The following is an 18,401-nucleotide window of genomic DNA, read 5'->3' on the forward strand; positions in this document are numbered from 1 at the left end:
GAAAGGTGAGAACTAATTAGCAATATGGAAAGCACCGGGAACACGTCAGGGCATAGAAGCCTGACAAGAGTGGTCCAAGAAAAACAGGAGCAGGGAAATTGGAGATTTAGAGATAGTGGCAGATATTTTCAAGGCACTTTACTCTTAAAAAAAAAAAAAAAATCTGAGATGGTAGTTAGAGGGAGATATGGGGCCAATAGTTCACACGGTATGCTCTGACCCACCCTGCACAGAGCGTCCGGTGAAAAATTTATAATTAAAGAACACACATCTGTTCATACAAGAACAGAGAAAACCCACACCAGCTAGCCCATCATTCTGTCTAAAAATGAACAGAAAACCATGGTTCACCAGGAACTTGACTAGAACAAGCAGCAGGAAAGAAAAATGGCAAGGTCAGAAAGTGTCTGACCTTGGCTCAGGTCCTAATCTCACAGTTCTTGAGTTTGAGCCCCACATCACACTCTCTGCTGTCAGCATGGAGCTTTCTTGGGCTCCTCTGTCCCCCTCTCTCTGTCCCTTCCCCACTCACTCATGTGCACGAGCTCTCTCTCAAAAATAAACATGTTTTAAAAACGAACAAAATTGGGGGGAGGGGTAGGAAAAAAAACGAACAAAATGGTGTTTTTGCAACTAAAAACCTAAGAACCAAAATAAAACATTCAAAAAGGTTTGGAATTGAAATCCCACAACCCCAAGTGGAAAGAAAAAGAGTTACAAAAGAGAAAAGATTTAAGACAAAGAAGCCATCCAAAAGCTCTAACATCCAGCCAACACAAATGACAGAAAGAAAAAAAAGTTAAAAAAAATTTTTTTTAATGGGAAACCTGGGTGGCTCAGTCAGTTAAGCGACCAACTTCGGCTCAGGTCATGATCTCATGGTTTGTGAGTTCGAGCCTCACATCTGGCTCTGTGCTGACAGCTGAGAGCCCGGAGCCTGCTTCGGATTCTGTGTCTCTCCCTCTCTCTCTGCCCCTCTGCTGTTCACACTCTATCTCCGTCTCTCTCACTCTCTCTCTCAAAAATGAACATTAAAAAAAATTTTTTTTAAATAAAAAAAAAGAAAAAAAACAGAAAATGGAAGGGAAAAAATATGCCCAAAAACATTAGCAGAAATGCTCACAAATCTTCAAAAGAGCCCGAGTGTCCAGCACAACAGCTGAAAAAAGATCCAACCTAGACACCATCTCAAAAAAGTTCCAAACCTCAAGGACAAAGACATGACTCTTTTAGAGCTTCCGGAAACATAAAAATCAAGTCATCTACAAAGGAATGAGGAGACTAGCTTTTTTATCAACAACACTGACTGGTGGAAGACAATGAAGTGATGCCTTCAAAGCTGTAAGGAAAAACTAATCTACACCCAGCAAATATGAAGCCATTAAAATGTGAAAGCAGAATAAAGAAATTCAGATGGCATAGCTTTTAGGAGGGTCATCTAACCCGTATCAACAATGAGATGGCCAACGACATTAAGCCAACAGGCCAACAACTGATATTTGAGGCAAGTCTGTGTTAACTAATATAAGAAGTCAATAACTTTTATCCAACATTGATCAATCTAGAAACACAGCATAAAGAAACAGCCATCAGAGGAATCAAAAAGAAGAAATAGTTAAAAAGAGATTCACTAGAAAGTACTTTTCAGAATGAACCCTCCATACACCTGGATTTGTTACAGTCTTCAAGTGTCAATTTGATCTTTTAAAAAAATTAAAAACACACATAAAAAGAGGCTTTGAGATCTTTTATGAGTAACATAAAAGGACTTTGTTTTGGCTGCTCAGATGCCTTTTTTACATTTCTTCTGGTTCCCCACCTCTGTTGCTTAAGGCTGAACCCTTAATGTTAAGTGACCTTCAACTACGATGTGGCACAAAGCCTGCACTGGAGTTCTGAAAAGCGAAAAAATATTATTCTACAAAACATCCACAAGAGGGCAGTACGACCCTCTTTAGTACCACACAAAAATCAGTTGACACTGACTTTTTAACTTCATTTTCACCTTCGTCTTAGAATCTTTTCCTAAAAAGCACTAAATAGCTGTGACCTTCATAACAAAGAAGCCAACAGCAAATCCATCCGCAGCACATATCTACTTTAAACAGTATTCGATGTCTACTGTTAACACTTTTAACACTATCGAACCAAAACACATTTTATTAAGTAGATGTGTGATGTTGTGAAAGTCAGGGCCCCATCCCATACTGGATGCTACTGCTGACATGCTCTTTTCACTATCCCCTACTTCTGCACCCGCCATCAGTAACAGGCTTAGAACTCTCCATTCTGCTGAGGCAGAAGCAAGCTTCAGCACAAAACCCCTCAGGACAGTGACCATCAGACTGGAATTGGGCTGGAATTGGGCACAAGGGTTAAACACCCATGCAATGCCCCAGGAAGGAAAAAGGTATGCTGGGGAAGGGAAAAAAGAAGATTTAAAAGAAAAAAAAAAAAAAATCAGAAGACCGATTCAGTTCACTGTGAATGGATACCTTTAAGGGATATTCTAAAAGATCAAGAAACCCAGAGAAAAATATATGAAGTTCTCACCTTCGCTGTTCCAGTCTGGGAACCATAGAAAATCTTCACTCCAGACACTAAGATGTCCTTCTTTTGAAGAGAGATATAACCATTCGTCATCAAATCCCGAGTTGCTTTTGGAACAGATTTATCCTTTGAGTTCTTGTCCTTGAAGATAAACAACTACACAAAATCCATCAAGTTTGAGGCTTTTCCCAACTTCAGTAGTGATGACAGCACAGACAATAACCGATCTTACTATTCTCTTAATCTTTCTGGTGTACTCCTCAAATATTAACCCCTTGATATAATTAGGTCCTTTAAAGGCTGGACCTACGATCCTTAAGGCTATAAAGATTCCCAATTCCTCCAGGACAGAACTATACATACATTCATCCATAATGTGCTTTATCGAAATAAGACTAGGCACTTACTTTTCAATCCTTAATTAGTGGTAAGAAAACAGAAGACTACTACTCTTTAAAAGTGCTAAATAGATTTTTCTTATGAAGGCTTAATTTTTCATTATGAACTCTTCCTGTATCTCAAGAGTAAAACATCCACAGCCCATCAAAGAAAACATAAATAACTTATTTCATAATAAATTCATCTCTAAAAACTGAGAATAAAATTTTTAGGCATAAAAAAAAAAAAAAAACCCTGTGTAGAGACCAAACATAAAAGTGACTGAAAAGTTCCTTTTAGCTTTTCTGAAAACCTTAGAAAATCTACACTCTAAATTCTCTATAAATCTAATGCCTTAATTCTCTCCTATAAAAACCAACTCCACTTACCTGCTTCCTGATGACAATCTGGAAACAAATCCAAAGGCTAATGCCAAAGGCAAAGCCCAAATATATGTAAAACCTGTTTATCCATAATGATATTAAAGGTGAAGAGAAGTCCCATGTATCCAAAGAAGGATCTAAATTTAAAACAATACATACATGTAATTTTACATAAAGTTACATATACAAAGCTGCCCATCCTTATTTTAAGAATAAAAAATAAAATAGGGGCGCCTGGGTAGCTCAGTTAAGCATCTGACTTCAGCTCAGGTCATGACCTCATACTCCATGAGTTCGAGCCCCACATCTGGCTCTAAGCTGTCACAAGCCCAGCAATGGGCTCTGTGCTGAATAGCTCAGAACCTGGAGAGCCTGCTTTGGATTTTGTGTCTCCCTCTCTCTCTGCTCCTCCCCTGCTCATGCTGTCTCTCTCTGTCTCTGTCTCTCTCTCAAAAATAAACATTAAAAAATAAAATAAAAAATAAAATAAAACCAACCTTCATATTCAACAACCCGGCTAAGAATTCTAAAAAAAATCAACTCTAATAAAAATAATATACAACTGCATGTGGTCATGTGATAAAATTACCGTAACGATGCTAACTCAGAAAAACACAAAATTGTACCTTCATTTGGGTATAGCACCTGGAAGCAAGAGAAGTGAACAAAGTCAAAACACTTTACGTGGAATTAACTCTGCTGTGTTTTGAGTACTCCATAAGAAAAGCTTTAAAAAATACTATTCTCTTTGCTCTAGTTTTACTTTAAAGACCCACTGTTACTTGCAATGGATCTCACACCCCGTTTTTTGGAAAGACGTATGAATGGACCTGGCCTCAAATGTTGAACTGGAGGCAATTTCAAAAGGCGAAGCCTAAATTCTGGGGTTTACAGGTGCTGCTCCACCGTGGAAAAAACAAACATGGGCTTTGCCGTTGCTGCTCCACCCTGGAAAAGACCCAAAAGCCACCAAACACGTGGGTAAAGAAAGTGGGCAGTTCTCTATGCGTTTTACTTGAGGTCAGAAGCACAGTTCCTTCTGAACTCATCCCCTAACCTCATGAGGCAAAAGCCAGGTCAAAAGCAAGGATCAATCCTCCCTTGCTGTCAATGGCTCCTGTCCCGGGCTGACAAGTGCAACAACCTCTGAAGGACGGTCCTCGAGGACGCCACTCCGCCAGGAGGAAGTGAGAAAAACGGTTCCCTCTCTCCAACCCCTCCACGATTTTGCCTGTCGGGGGGCGGTGGGGGGGGGTGGGGTGAGGGCTTACCCATTCTCCTCAGAGCCCAGGCTCTGCGGCCCGATAGACTAGGACTGCAGACCTGAAGAACCTGGCTCGGACACCGGGAGACGACCAGAACTATCTTGAAGCATTACCAGTATACCCGGAGCCCGGAGAGCTGGGGGCAGCCATGCCACTCGCCAGCCCGTCCGGATTGGTTCAGAGGGGGAAGGGGCGGGCCCAGAGAGAAGCCCCGCTTAGAGATCCAAGCTAGGTAGCCCGAGCGCTCCCGGCTCCTCTCGGATTGGCTCAGAGGTGCAAGGGGCGGGTCTAGAGGGAAGCAGGGTCAAGACAGGCGTGGTGGCATAGGAAAGAAACCTGGGAAAGATGGGCACGTTAAAAGCGTACCATCAACCAGACGTAATCTGTGTCTCCTTTGGACCTCACTTCAAACACACCGATTGTGAAAAAGCATTATTTCGAGAAATTGGGTTATGGGCTGGCTAGTAGATGGTATTAAGGAAAAATGGTTAATCTTGTTGCGTTCATCTGTGAGGAGTACAGACTGTAAAGCTAAAACCTTATACTTTGCTTTAAACTATTCTGACCAAAAAGAAGAGGGAGAATGGAACATGAATGGCAAAATGTTGATAATCGTTGAAGCAGGGCGATGGGTTCATGGCGGTTCATCACACTGTTTTCTCAAGTTTTTTATTTTACAATTTTTCCGTAAGAGAAGTTTGAGGGCGCGACCCCGAAATCTGCGGAACTCTGAGGGACCGACTCTACGTTTCCAGCCGGTAGCTAAAACATCAGCATCACCAGCCAATCAGAGCTCCTTGGCGGAAGTAAATTACATCAAGGAAGAGCGCTTCTCTTGTCGCGAGCCGATGTCGTAAAAGCCACAATGCGCAGGCGTCGTTGCTCACTTTTCCTCGCCCGGTTTCCGGAACACCTGACGCCTGCGCAATAAGTCAACTGGGTGTGTTGTGGCGGCCGTCCGGGTAGGCAGTGGTCGTGCCGCGCGCCGCCGGGTCGTTACAGCGAGGCGCAGGTGGTCCCTCCGGCCCGCCGCACGGGTGTGCCTTGGTTCACCAGACCCGGGAAGGGCTGTGAGCAGCCACCATGTCGATCTTCACCCCCACCAACCAGATCCGCCTAACCAATGTGGCCGTGGTACGGATGAAGCGCGCCGGGAAGCGCTTCGAAATCGCCTGCTACAAGAACAAAGTCGTCGGCTGGCGGAGCGGCGTGTGAGTGACCCTCTCCGTCCGAGCTCTGGCCGGAGCTTGCAGCCTCCGAGGCGGCCTGCCCCTAGTGTTCGAGCTGGTGTCTTGACAGGGAAGGAAATGGACAATTTATTCCTGCAGTGAGCGTGAAAAGTCGCTGTTTTTCCCGAGCTTAGCGCCTAAATCCAGGGTTCCCTTTTTGTTGAATTGGTGTGGTTTGGGTTGTTGGTTTGGAGTTTTGTTTTAATTGGTTGGTGTCCTGAAAGCTACAGCCAAGAAATCCCCAAAATATGGCCCTTTTGCCAAAATAATGTTAAAGGGTGGAGACCTAGTCTTCCAAATACTTCCGTGGCTATAGCACATCCTGATGTCACAGATCTTTGCCCTGTAGTTTCACCGAAGTGCGTAGTGTCTTCGCTGCTGCCATCTAGGGATCGGAATTCCCTGGCAGCAGCCCGCCCTCTGTCCCCACAGCTCAGTGTTTCATACATGATCCCGTGACGTTTTTCTGCAGTGAGTAAGTGGGAATACAGATACGGTTCTGAGTTTTGAAAATGTTCCCTCTCGTTGAGTATTTGTTGTTTCTTACTATTATGTCACTGCCATCTTGTATTTAAATGTGAATGAATTTCCAAGTTTCAAGTGTGTTCACTTAGGACTTTTCTCTCCTGCTGTCACAAGGGAAAAAGACCTTGATGAAGTTCTACAGACCCACTCAGTGTTTGTAAATGTTTCTAAAGGTCAAGTTGCAAAGAAGGAAGATCTGATCAGTGCATTTGGAACAGATGACCAGACAGAAATCTGTAAGCAGGTGAGTTCTAAGAGCTATGTATTAGAAGTACTTGAACGTATGTTAAACTTGAATCGTTATTTTTTAGGCGTGACCTGAGTAACATCACTTTTTTAATTGACGTATAATTAATAGTGTTAGAATTAGTTTCAGGTGTACAACATAGTGATTCAACAATACACATCACTATGTGTTCTTTTGTATGCATTCTGTAATTTAGTGCTTACCATGATAAGTGTCGTCACCACCTGTCACCAAGCAATGTTATTAGTCTTATTGACTGTATTCCATATGCTGTTTTTTCATCTCTGTGACTTATTTTATAACTGGAAGTTTGTACCTCTTAATCCCCTTTATCTGTTTCACCCATTCCCTACCCACCTCCCCTCTGGCAACCACTATGGTTAAGAGTCTTTTTTTGTTTGTGCCCTTTTTTTGTTTGTTTATTTGTTTCTTAAATTCCAAATAGGAGTGAAATCATATGGTATTACTCTTTGTCTGACTTATTTCACTTAGCGTTATACCATTTAGGTTCATCCATGTCATTGCAAATGGCAAGATCTCATTCTTTTTTATGGCTGAGTAATATTCCATTGTGTATGTATACTATTTCTTTATCCATTCATCTATCAATGGACACTTAGGTTGCATCATGGCTATTGAAAATAATACTGCAATAAACACTGGGGTGCAAATATCTTTTCAAATTAGTGTTTCCATTTTCTTTGGGTAAGTACCCAGTGGTGAAATTACAAGATCACATGGTAGTTCTATTTTTATTTTTTTGAGGAACCTCTATACTGTCTTCCACAGCGGCTGTACCAGTTTGCATTCCCACCAACAGGGCACTGAGAGTTCCTTTTTCTCCACATCCTCTCCAACACTTGTTGGTTTCTTGTTTTTTTGATTTCTAGCCATTCTGATAGGTGTGAGGTGAAAACTCATTGTGTTTTGATTTGCATTCCTTTGATGATGAGTGGTGTTGGAGTGACGTTCAGCATCTTTTCATGTGTCTGTTGGCCATCTGTATGTCTTGCTTGAGAAAATGTCTATTCGAGTTCTCTGCTCATTTTAGTCAGATTATTTGGGGAGTCTTTTTGTGTGGCATCATTTTTAATAATGCAGGACATGAATATATTTTGTCAAAGTCTCCAAAACTTAAATTTTCTACTAAATTACCTTATTTTTGTCCATTTTTATATTTTGAGCATAATATACCTAAAATTAAATTTTCTTTTCTTTTCATTTTCTTTTCATTTACAACCTTTGCCTAAATTGACTTTTCCCCTTCCCCCACCTAAATAAATAGTATCTTAGAGCACAAGATAATCCAGTGTATCATTTAGGCAAAGTTCAATTTATTACCTATATGTGAGTAGCTGAAGAGGATGGAATTTAATTTTCTCTCCCAAGTTATTAATTCTTGTGGTCAGTTAACAAATAATGTGCAATAAAGACATTTAAATCTGGGGTTTTTTTAGATTTTGACTAAAGGAGAGGTTCAAGTATCAGATAAAGAACGGCATACACAGCTGGAGCAGATGTTCAGGGACATTGCAACCATTGTGGCCGACAAGTGTGTGAACCCTGAAACAAAGAGACCGTACACTGTTATCCTTATAGAGAGAGCCATGAAGGACATCCACTATTCAGTCAAAACCAATAAAAGTACAAAACAGCAGGTGAGTGATTTTTAATGTCAAAAAGTATCCAAATGAAACTCAATTTTCTCTGAAGAAACCATTGAAAATGATCTGTCTGTGATAATAAAGTGATACTACTTGGAAGCAGTAAGGTAGGAGGTTAGGGGGAGGGAGGAAGGAAATGATGGGGGTTTTAGGGAAAAGTAATGGAATTTTTTTTAACTAAACACAAATGTACTACAGCTCTCATCTTCCTATCCAAGTCAAACCTTTAAAGATAAAACTTGAACTTTTAAAGAATCCTTTCAACTCCACATCTTAGATTTTTTTGATTTCTATCTAATTCACATGACATACAAGGTCATCTTTTTACAGTGAACAATTCAGTGGCATATTCACAAAGTTTTTGCAGCCTTCCCTACTACCTAACTTGAGAACGTTTCCATCACCCCCAGACGAAACCTTGTGGCCATTAGCACTCACTCCTCATATACCCTTCTCACAGCTGTTCAGCAAATTTGTTTTCTGTTTTTATGGACTTTTCTCTTCTGGACGTCTCCTATAAATGGAATCAGACAATATGTGGCCCTTTGAAGGTTCATAGTGCTTTATTCCTTTTTGGGACTCAACAATAACGCATTGTATGGAAATACCATATTCTGTTGATTCATCCATCTGTTGATGGGTATTTGTGTTGTTTCTACTTTTTAGCTGTCATGAATAATGCTGCTCTGAAATTCATTGCAAATTTTTGTGTGGACGTGTTTCATTTCTCTGGACTCAGGAATGGAATTACTAGGTCATATGGTAACTATATTTAACCTTTTGAGGAACTGCCAAACCATTTTCCAAAATAGCTGAGGCATTTTACATTTCCACAATCAGTGTGCAAGGGTTCCGATTTCTCTACATCTTTGATATTTGTTGTTAATCCACCTTTCTTATTACAGCCATCCTGGGTGTACTATTCTGGTTTAGACTTGCATTTCCCTAATAACAAGTGATTTCAGCATATTTTCATGTGCCCGTTGACCTTTGGTCATCTTTGGAGAAATCAGTATTTAGATTCTTTGGCCATTCTTTATTTGTTTCTTCATTATCAAGTTGTAAGAGTTCTGTATATATTCTGGATACTAGCACCTCATCAAATGTGTGATTGACTAATATTTTCACCTATTTAATGGGCTGTCTTCACTTCCTCAATAGTGTTTTGAAACCCAAAAGTGTGTAATCTTCAAGTCCAATTTATCTTCTCTTTTCTATGGGTGTTTATGTTCTTTGTGTCCTATCTAAAAACCACCGTCTAATTTGGCCGGATGGGAACTGCTTTGTTTTGAATACCTTACAAAGTAATGCAGCAAAGGTAGCAAAGAAATTGCCAACATTTTCAATTTCGTCTCGCCAGGCTTTGGAAGTGATAAAGCAGTTAAAGGAGAAGATGAAGATCGAACGTGCTCACATGAGACTTCGGTTCCTTCTTCCAGTGAATGAAGGGAAGAAGCTGAAAGAAAAGCTGAAGCCCCTAATCAAGGTTATAGAAAGCGAAGACTACAGTCAGCAGTTAGAAATTGTAAGATAAAAATATTCTTATTCTTTTGCGTCCATGTTACCAGAATCCTCTGTTTTCTAGTCATAAATGTGTCACAGACATTTAAAGGTGTGAACAATAGACATTTCCAGAAACATCTTACCTGGAATTAAGTAAAAATCTCAAGGTCAGACTAAAACGAAATTATAGTTAATTAAGCACAACTTGGGATTTGGGGGTGGGGGGATGGTTTGTTTTTTCTGGTTAAATCCATGCTCAGTTTAGATGAGAGAATATATTTTACGGTGAGTCTTCTATTATGAGGAAATTGGAAATAAGACGAAAAGTTGGACGGCCTCATTGCCCATAGAACATTTTAAAGACGCGGCAAAGCATGGTGTCTTTGGGTCCTGGCCCCGCAGTGGCAGACGCAGCAGAGATTCGGTTGTCTGCAAACCCGGGCCCTGAGATTTGGCTCCAGCGCCAGTATAAACAAGCTCTGGCCGGGGTTGTTGGGCATTCCTCCCTAAACGCGAAGGGACTCATCTGACATTCTGAAGTTCTCCGGTCTTTTCAGAACTTCACATGTGATTTCTAAATAGGCCTTCAAGCTGCTTTTTCTCCTTCTGATGTGGATAAATAGAGGTGCTCTCGCCAGACTGTAAATCCTCGCGCTAACCGTAGTATCAAAAAACCACGCTCTCCTCTTCCAGCCACTTCACTCGATGGCTGTGGAGTCCAGAGACGACCTCAGACGGGGAGGTTAACGCCTGTCGCGGGGCCTGTGTGTGCACTTAAAAGAGCGAGGCTAGACTAGAGCCCTGCCTGCTTCCCTGTGCTCTGTCTTCGTTCTTGCACTGTAGGACGGTAGCAGTAGAGACATCTGGAACGTGCTGTGTGTCTGAGAGAAAGCGGGGGCTGTGCTCATTCCGTTGCACCTGCTGAGCACCTGTGTTCCGTGTTTCAGGTGTGTCTGATTGACCCAGGCTGCTTCAGAGAAATCGATGAGCTCATAAAAAAGGAGACAAAAGGCAAAGGTTCTCTGGAAGTGCTCAACCTGAAGGACGTGGAAGAAGGGGATGAGAAATTTGAATGACGCCCGTCAAGCTCTTCAGCTCTAAAACACTAAAGCGTTTTCTTTTCCCACGGTCCTCTTTCCTTTCTGTGGTCTGCCAAACGCTTGCTCGGACTGTTTGACATTTTCCATCTTTGTGGTAACGTGTACACAAAAAGACTTCTGATAAAGTATCACACTGTGGGATTCATGTAGTTTTAATGATAAAGCGGGGTCTGGGGCAAAAATGAAAAATCCAGGATACGAAGGGCAGAGTAGCATTTTGCTGCTGTCTCATGACTTGCACTTTCCAACGTGCACGTTATCTTGGGGGTGAAAAGTTAAGCTTTGTATATTAAGATAAATGTGAGAAGATAGGACGATGTGACAAAAGGGGTATTTGCTGAAGAAAACATAATGTCTTATTTTTACTTAATGAAACATGTGGCCTGATACAAAGCTTGGATGGTGACTTCCTGATTTTGTGAAAAATAGATCTAGGACCACTGTGCGGGGCTGAAGTAAGATTCGCGGAACATATGGCCGTACCCTAGATTATTCTCGGTAAAGAATAAAGTCATTGGTTTCTAATCCTTAAAGTTTATAATATATATTAATGTAGCTGCAATTATATGTTATCAATAAAACCACTCTTTATTTTTATTAAACCATGGCTTGTGTTTCTAGACAGCTTCCAAGCTCCCTTCTTTTCTCTGCCTGTTGTCTGGTAGGGTTGGAGAGTTCGCAGCAGGACTAAATAAGCCCCATGAGGAGTGGGTAGAACAGAGCCTGTTCTGCTGAACACCTGATAAATCTTAGTGATTTGGGATATAATTGAACAGAACTATTTTAGTACTTAAATGGACAACGTGCAAGTTGTTTTCAATCTGCTTATCTTCAAAAAGATATTCTAGAACATAAATTAGGGTTTCATTCAAAATTAACATGCAAGGGCACCTGGCTGGCTCAGTCAGTTAAGCCTCTGACTCTTGACCTCAGGGGCATGACTTTGAACCCTGCATTGGGCTCCACGCTGGGTGTGAAGCCTACCTAAAAAAAAAAAAAACAAACAAACTTAACATACAAACGTATTTTATGGATAGAAGTTTTTAACTAGAAGAGGTTTTGACTTGAAAACCCCAGATGGGTTTTATACGCGTTCAGAATTCATTGCTAATAGAAGTTCACAGAAATGGACCGTTTTAAAATAACTCCAATCAAAATTATGAAGTCAAAATTCTTTCTTATTGGGGCGCCTGGGTGGCTCAGTCGGTTGAGCGTCTGACTTCAGCTCAGGTCACGATCTCACGGTTCGTGAGTTCGAGCCCCGCGTCAGGCGCTGGGCTGATGGCTCAGAGCCTGGAGCCTGCTTCCGATTCTGTGTCTCCCTCTCTCTCTGCCCCTCCCCCATCCATGCTCTGTCTCTCTCTGTCTCAAAAATAAATAAACATTAAAAAAATTTAAAAAAAAAAAAATTGTTTCTTACAGTGTTAGAAGTACTCCTGCTTGATAACTTGGGAACACAACGCTTTCTGTGGTGCTGAAATTGAATTACTGTTTTAATACCAATCCTTAAGATGGCCCTCACTGGTTCCATTTTACTGGTGCAGTTTTTTTCATGAAGACGATCTAAACTCAATCCCAAGGGAAGATTTTAAGTAGTCAGGTTTACACTTTATCTGCAGCTTAGACAGTTAAAGCGGTGTTGCAGATTGGAAGTCCTGGTCACTGGAAATGTTCATTAGCTGCACCTTGAGCAGGAAAGTTAGAACGTTGCCATAAGTTTTTCTCATTCTCGTTACTGATCTCCTAAAAAGCTGGAACCTCTAGAAATGTCAAATGCAGATCACATGTGAGCCATGCTTCTGAACCTATAGAAAATAAAAGATTTTTACCTTATATGAATCTCATTACTCAAAAGTAGTTAAAAAATTGTGGTTCTCGGTCATGCTCTCAGTGCCAGTGCTATAATGGGTTGTTCTAAGGATTGAGCTGTTTCTTTTGCTTTGTCAGTGCAAGCTGTATTGTGTGCTGTTGGTCAGGGTGACGGTTCAGAATTAACTCTCTTCTGTTAACACACCCCTTTTCTGTGAAGCGTCACCTGTCCCCATACACGCAGGACCTCACGCCACTTTGAAACCCCCTCCGAGGCCTTGATTTCACCCTACTTTGTGTTCTAGAGACCTGCTTAAATACCCATCTGGCATGCTAGACGGTGAGCTCCCCAAGGGCAGGATGAGCCGTTGCGCATTTGGACCCAGTAGGTGTGGAATAGATGTCTGTAGAGTAATACATGCTATCTCAGTGAGGGTGGGTGATGACAAACGTGTCTGCTAATGACTTTTTCAAATCCATCTTTAAAGCTAGAATAAGTGTCTAAGGCTTTGAGCCAAAGCTTCCCACCCTTCATACTGATGCGTGCTGTTGTGCTGCTTGGTGGCTTCTGATCTGCACAGATCCCCTCGGCCTGAGGGCATTCATCTCTGCCTGCAACCAGCCTCTTGCATTTACTTGTCCCAGGTGGTCATACACACCTAATATCCGTGAGGCTGTGATGGGGGGAAATTGGGTAACGCTCATAAGTAGAAGCCACACACATGATTTTTCCTGCATGCTGCACTCAAGCCCACATCATGAGGTCCCTACAACTTTGGTAGTAATGAGGCTCCTTATTATCTTTATGAGGTTTTGTTTTTGTTTTATCAATCTGCTCTTACTGAAATTCAAGGTACTGATTATTGGAAAACATTTTTCTGCTGCTGCATCATGAAGATGGTTGTGCAGACATATTTTGCCACTGGCAGCATTCAATGGCTGCAGGGACAAGAGCCAGTGATTTTCATCTCCACGTGTATGTATCTGTGATGATACCTGCAAAATTAATGAGTCAAAATGGAATTTCACGGCAACAATTCTTAGCTAAAAGTATAATCTTGACCTATCAGCTTGGATATTCCAGCTCCTACCCAGGAATGATTTCACAAGAATGAGTACACGTAGTTGAATTGCCCAGGACCCCTTCCAAATACCCCTTGGACGCCCCCGTTTCACCAAATTCCTAGTTGAATCTCTGCAGATTTCTGGTTAGCAGAGAATGGAGGTGAATGAGTTGTGAAATTGAAGAATGCAAAGTCTTTTACTGCAGAGAAAAGTAGACCTGTCTCCTGCACTCAACACTATTTATATCTCAGGAGATCTTTTTGTCTGGTGAGCCACTTGAATGCCAAAAGATTCACGGTGGAGCTCTTCCTGTGGTCAACAAGCATAGTTGACATGCTTTTCAAGGGAAGAGGTCCACAGACTTATTTCTTACTGTCATGTGGAGATAGAATCAAGACTAGAAGTCTTGCACGTAATTAAGGTAAAATCATTTGTGGATTTATAGTTAAAACTTTGCAGATTATATGGATGTGGGGGTGGTTCAATATTCACAAATCAGTCAACATGATACATCAAAAAGAGAAAGAATAAAAATCATATTATCAAAAACTAAGTCATTCCTGGATAGGAGCTAGAATATCCAAGCTGATAGGTCAAGATTATACTTTTAGCTAAGAATTGTTGCCGTGAAATTCCATTTCGACTCATTAATTTTGAGGGTATCATCACGGATACATACACGTGGAGATGAAAATCACTGGCCCTTGTCCCTGCAGGCATTAAATGCTGCTGATCAGAAAAAGTATTTGACGAAGTACAACATCCATTCATGATTAAAAACCCTCAACAAAGTCAGTTTAGAGGGAACAGACCTCAACATAATAAAGGCCTTATATGAAAAACCCACGGCTAACATCAGACACAATGGGGGAAAACAGCTTTTCTTCTAAAGTCAGGAACAAGACAAGGATGTCCACTCTCACCACTTTTCAACTTAGTACTAGAAGTCCTAGCCACAGCAATGAAACAAGAAAACCAAATAAAAGGAATCCAAATTGGTAAGGAAGAAGAAACGCAGTCACTATTTGTACATGACAGGATACTATATAGAGAAAACCCAAAAGACTCCACCAAAACATTGCTAGAACTGATGAATAATTCAGTAAGGTACAGGATACAAAATCAGCATACGAAAATCCATTGCAGCAAAAGAGAAATTAAGAAAACAATCCCATCTACAATTGCACCCAAAATAATAAAATATCCAGGAATAAACTTAACCAAGGATGTGAAAGACCTGTACTGTGAAAACTATAAACGCTGATGAAAGAAATTGAAGATGACACAAAGAAATGGAAAGATACCCCATGCCCATGGATTGGAAGAACAAATATTGTTAAAATATCCAAACTATCCAAAACAATCTACACATTTAATGCAGTCTCTATCATAATACCAACAGCATTTTTCACAGAACAAGAACAAATAATCTTAAAATCTGTACAGAACTACAAAAGACCCTAAATAGCCAAAACAATCTTGAAAAAGAATAAAACTGGAGGTATCACAATCCCAGATTTCAAGATATACTACAAAGGGCACTGGCAAAAAGTAGACAAATGGATCATTGGAACAGAATAGAAAGCTCAGAAATAAACCACGATTATATAGTCAATCTTTGACAAAGGAAGCAAGAATAAGCAATGAGAAAAAGACAAGTCCCTTCAACAAAACTGGACAGCTACATACAAAATAATGAAACCCAAATGGATTAAAGATCTAGACTTGAGACCTGAAACCATAACAATCTTAGAAGAAAGCACAGGCATCTTTCTAGATATGTCTCCCAAGGCAAGGAAAACCAAAGCAAAAATGAACTATTGGGACTTCATCAAGATAAAAAGCTTCTGCACAGGAAAGGAAACAATCAACAAGCTAAAAGACAACAAAATGAGAAAAGATATTTACAAATGACATACCCAAAAAAGGGTTAGTATCCAAAACATACAAAGAACCGATACAACTCAACCCCTAAAAAACATTCAGTTAAGTGACCAGAAGATATGAACACATTTTTCCCAAGTTCTATGCTGTTCTGGAAACAAAGTTCCCTCCCTGTGTGAACAGATGTGGATGGACATTGGCCAGAGGTGACTCTTAGCTTGAGCCTCTGTCCTCACTGATAAAATATGCCCATACCAGAGAGTAGACAGATGTGAGGATCAGATATAAGCAGAGTATCTGCCCAGATTGCACTGGGAAGCCAGGCCTTGGTTCTAGTAATCACCACATTGCTCCTGCAAAATGAGGCTCCCAGGAGGACGGGAGCTTAATATAGTAAGCACTTGATAATTCAATAGATGATTCCCTGAATGTCTCCTCAAATCACGCATCTGTCTCCTATTTCCTCATAGGTTATGAAAATCTAACTCCCTACTGTGTTAGGTTTTGAAACTATCAGCAGCACTTTGATTTCATCTAAGCTTGTAAATATCTGCACAAGAGAGTCCGTTAATTATAGTGGTCATCTTATGATGAAAAGTGACTCTGGGGCTTTCATAGCTTTTTATAGATGAAAAACCCAGAAAGATGAGGAAAAATTTTAAATTCAAAACGTTCATTTGCCATCAGTGAATGAGGAACCACTATTATCTATTACCCCAACCAATTATTGTGCCTCTCCACAATTATCTAAAATACTTTGCAGAAACTTTGACATTCATAGGGCTTTAAAGGTTTAAAAGTCTATAAAGCTCAGGTCACCTGGATGGCTCAGTGGTTGACCATCCAGTTCTTGATTTCAGCTCAAGTCATGATCCCAGGGCCATGGGGTCAATCCCCGAGTCAGGCTCTGCGCTCAGCGCCGAGCCTGCTTAAGATTCTCTCTCCCTCTCCCACTCCTCCCTCCCCTCTCTAAAATAAAATTTTAAAGAAAGGTTTAAAGTCTATAAAGTTCTGTAACTAAAACAGTTTGTAAGAGTCTTTATCTCTTAATATTAAGTGGAAGGAAACACAACAGAGGAAACCACAGAACATAATTAAGTTTGGTCTTGCTTCGGACCTTGAGATTGGATCATCAGCTGGCCCAAGCTCTTGATAGAGTTCAGAAGCTTGTAAATTTCGTTTTCATATCAGCACCAACTAAGCCATTTCATGGCACGGCATTAACAAGCACTTGAGTCAGTGATTTGATTCAGAGTTTCCTTTCATTTTGAAGATAATTCCTTTCTTGGGGGGAGACCCATATCTCTGATCTCATATTTTGCTTTTTAAAACAGAGAGCATATACCGTTCTCTTTGTACATGGTCATTCTGTTACTTTTGACCAAAAATTATTACGAGGCAGTTAGTAGACGAGAAAGTTTCCGCCAGGTAAGTTACAGCGTTAGGTTTCCAAGCAGGAAGATAAGTAACTTCTCAGAAGACATGTCGGGGGAGGGAGGGTTGGGGGTTTTGTTTTTGTTGTTTTTTTTAAGTTTATTTTCTTTAAAGAGAGACAGGATGAGTGGGGAAGGGGCAGAGAGAGGAGAGAATGCAAAGCAGACTCCACACTGTCAGCGCAGAGGCTTGAACGTGGGGCTGGAACTCACGAACCGTGGGATCATGACCTGAGCTGAAACCAAGAGTCAGACACTTAACCCACTGAGCCACCCAGGCACCCTAGAAGACATTCCAGTTTTAAAAAGTGGTCCTTCTCAGGGCCCCTGAGTGGCTCAGTCAGTTAAGCATCCGACCTCGGCTCAGGTCATGATCCCCCCCGTTTGTGGGTTCAAGTCCTGCGTCGAGCTCTGTGCCGACAACTCAGAGCCTGGAGCCGGCTTCGGATTCTGTGTCTCCCCCTCTCTCTGCCCCTCCCCTGCTCGTTCTCTCTCTCTCTCTCTCAAAAATAAACATTAAAAAATGTTTTTAATTGGTCTTCTCCTTTAGAAGGAACACCAAGCAAATGGCATAGAAATAAATCTAGTGTAAAACACCAAATTTCTAACGAGAATGAACTCACTTTTTTCTGAGCCCTTATTTCCTTGGCCTCTGCATTTGCTGCCTCTCAGACGAGGCCACTATCATAGAGACACTCTGATTTCCAAAACACAGCTGTAGAATCTGACATGCAGTCCGCCGGCCACCCAGTCTTCTGCCTCACGAACTCCAGCGCCCCATGCACACCTCAGGCACTTCCCTCAGAAGCCACCGTGGGGGTGCGGGCAGGTGCACGGGTAATTTACCCCGGAAGGGCTCATGGCCATCTTGCAGTCCTTTTTTTTTTTTTTTTTTTTTAATGTTTATTTATTTTTGAGACAGAGAGAGAGAGACAGAGCATGAACGGGGGAAGGTCAGAGAGAGAGGGAAACACAGAATCCGAAGCAGGCTGCAGGCTCTGAGCTGTCAGCACAGAGCCCGACGCGGGGCTTGAACTCACAAACCGGGAGATTGTGACCTGAGCCGAAGTCGGAGGCTCAACCGACTGAGCCACCCAGGCGCCCCGGACATCTTGCAGTCTTAAATGTGCTTGTAGGACAATACTTTCCTTTTCAAAAGGCCAAAGACTATCCAATGACAAACTTCTCTCTCTCTTATACTTCTTTATCGTCTTACAAATTCATCGCGGTGGTTTCACTTTTCGACTCCGGCTCTCTACAGTAACAATAAATTTCCATTTCCAAGGTTTGCAGAAATATTGAGTGTACCCAGAGCTTTTCGGAGAAACTACTCTCAGCAATTTCTTTACCAAATTTGCTCAAATAA

The 18,401-nt window shown here is 41.3% G+C and overlaps 2 protein-coding genes across 3 annotated transcripts in view; one reads left to right on the plus strand and one right to left on the minus strand.

Moving 5' to 3' along the window:
* The window catches only part of LOC132689408 (S-adenosyl-L-methionine-dependent tRNA 4-demethylwyosine synthase TYW1), a 212,766-nt gene extending 207,988 nt beyond the window's left edge, over nt 1-4,778 (minus strand). Inside the window, exons 1-3 of one of the 2 annotated variants that reach the window (XM_078440106.1) lie at nt 4,583-4,778; nt 3,318-3,448; nt 2,554-2,706 (exon numbers count right to left, since the gene is read on the minus strand). In XM_078440106.1, the coding sequence (XP_078296232.1) occupies nt 2,554-2,706; nt 3,318-3,448; nt 4,583-4,586 (288 nt within the window). In that variant the 5' untranslated portion in view covers nt 4,587-4,778. The remainder of the gene's footprint in view (nt 1-2,553; nt 2,707-3,317; nt 3,449-4,582) is intronic. The other variant, XM_078440107.1, reaches the window with a different exon arrangement.
* A 656-nt stretch (nt 4,779-5,434) lies between these two features.
* Nucleotides 5,435-11,446, plus strand: SBDS (SBDS ribosome maturation factor). Its single transcript, XM_078440108.2, has 5 exons — nt 5,435-5,787; nt 6,445-6,574; nt 8,035-8,235; nt 9,602-9,766; nt 10,692-11,446. The coding sequence occupies exons 1-5, from the start codon at nt 5,660-5,662 to the stop codon at nt 10,818-10,820; spliced, it is 753 nt and encodes a 250-aa protein (XP_078296234.1). The 5' UTR covers nt 5,435-5,659; the 3' UTR covers nt 10,821-11,446.
* The last annotated feature ends 6,955 nt before the right edge of the window (nt 11,447-18,401 follow it).

Source organism: Panthera onca, chromosome E3 (genome assembly GCF_046562875.1).
Source record: "Panthera onca isolate mPanOnc1 chromosome E3, mPanOnc1 haplotype 2, whole genome shotgun sequence".
In the NCBI taxonomy this organism is placed as follows: domain Eukaryota; kingdom Metazoa; phylum Chordata; class Mammalia; order Carnivora; family Felidae; genus Panthera; species Panthera onca.

Bases quoted from the DNA above. Each gene is read 5' to 3' on its own strand.
- SBDS (XM_078440108.2), top strand. From the start codon at position 5,660: ATGTCGATCTTCACCCCCACCAACCAGATCCGCCTAACCAATGTGGCC. The intron at 5,788-6,444 runs GTGAGTGACCCT...TGCTGTCACAAG, and splicing joins GTCGGCTGGCGGAGCGGCGT to GGAAAAAGACCTTGATGAAG. The intron at 9,767-10,691 runs GTAAGATAAAAA...TCCGTGTTTCAG, and splicing joins ACAGTCAGCAGTTAGAAATT to GTGTGTCTGATTGACCCAGG.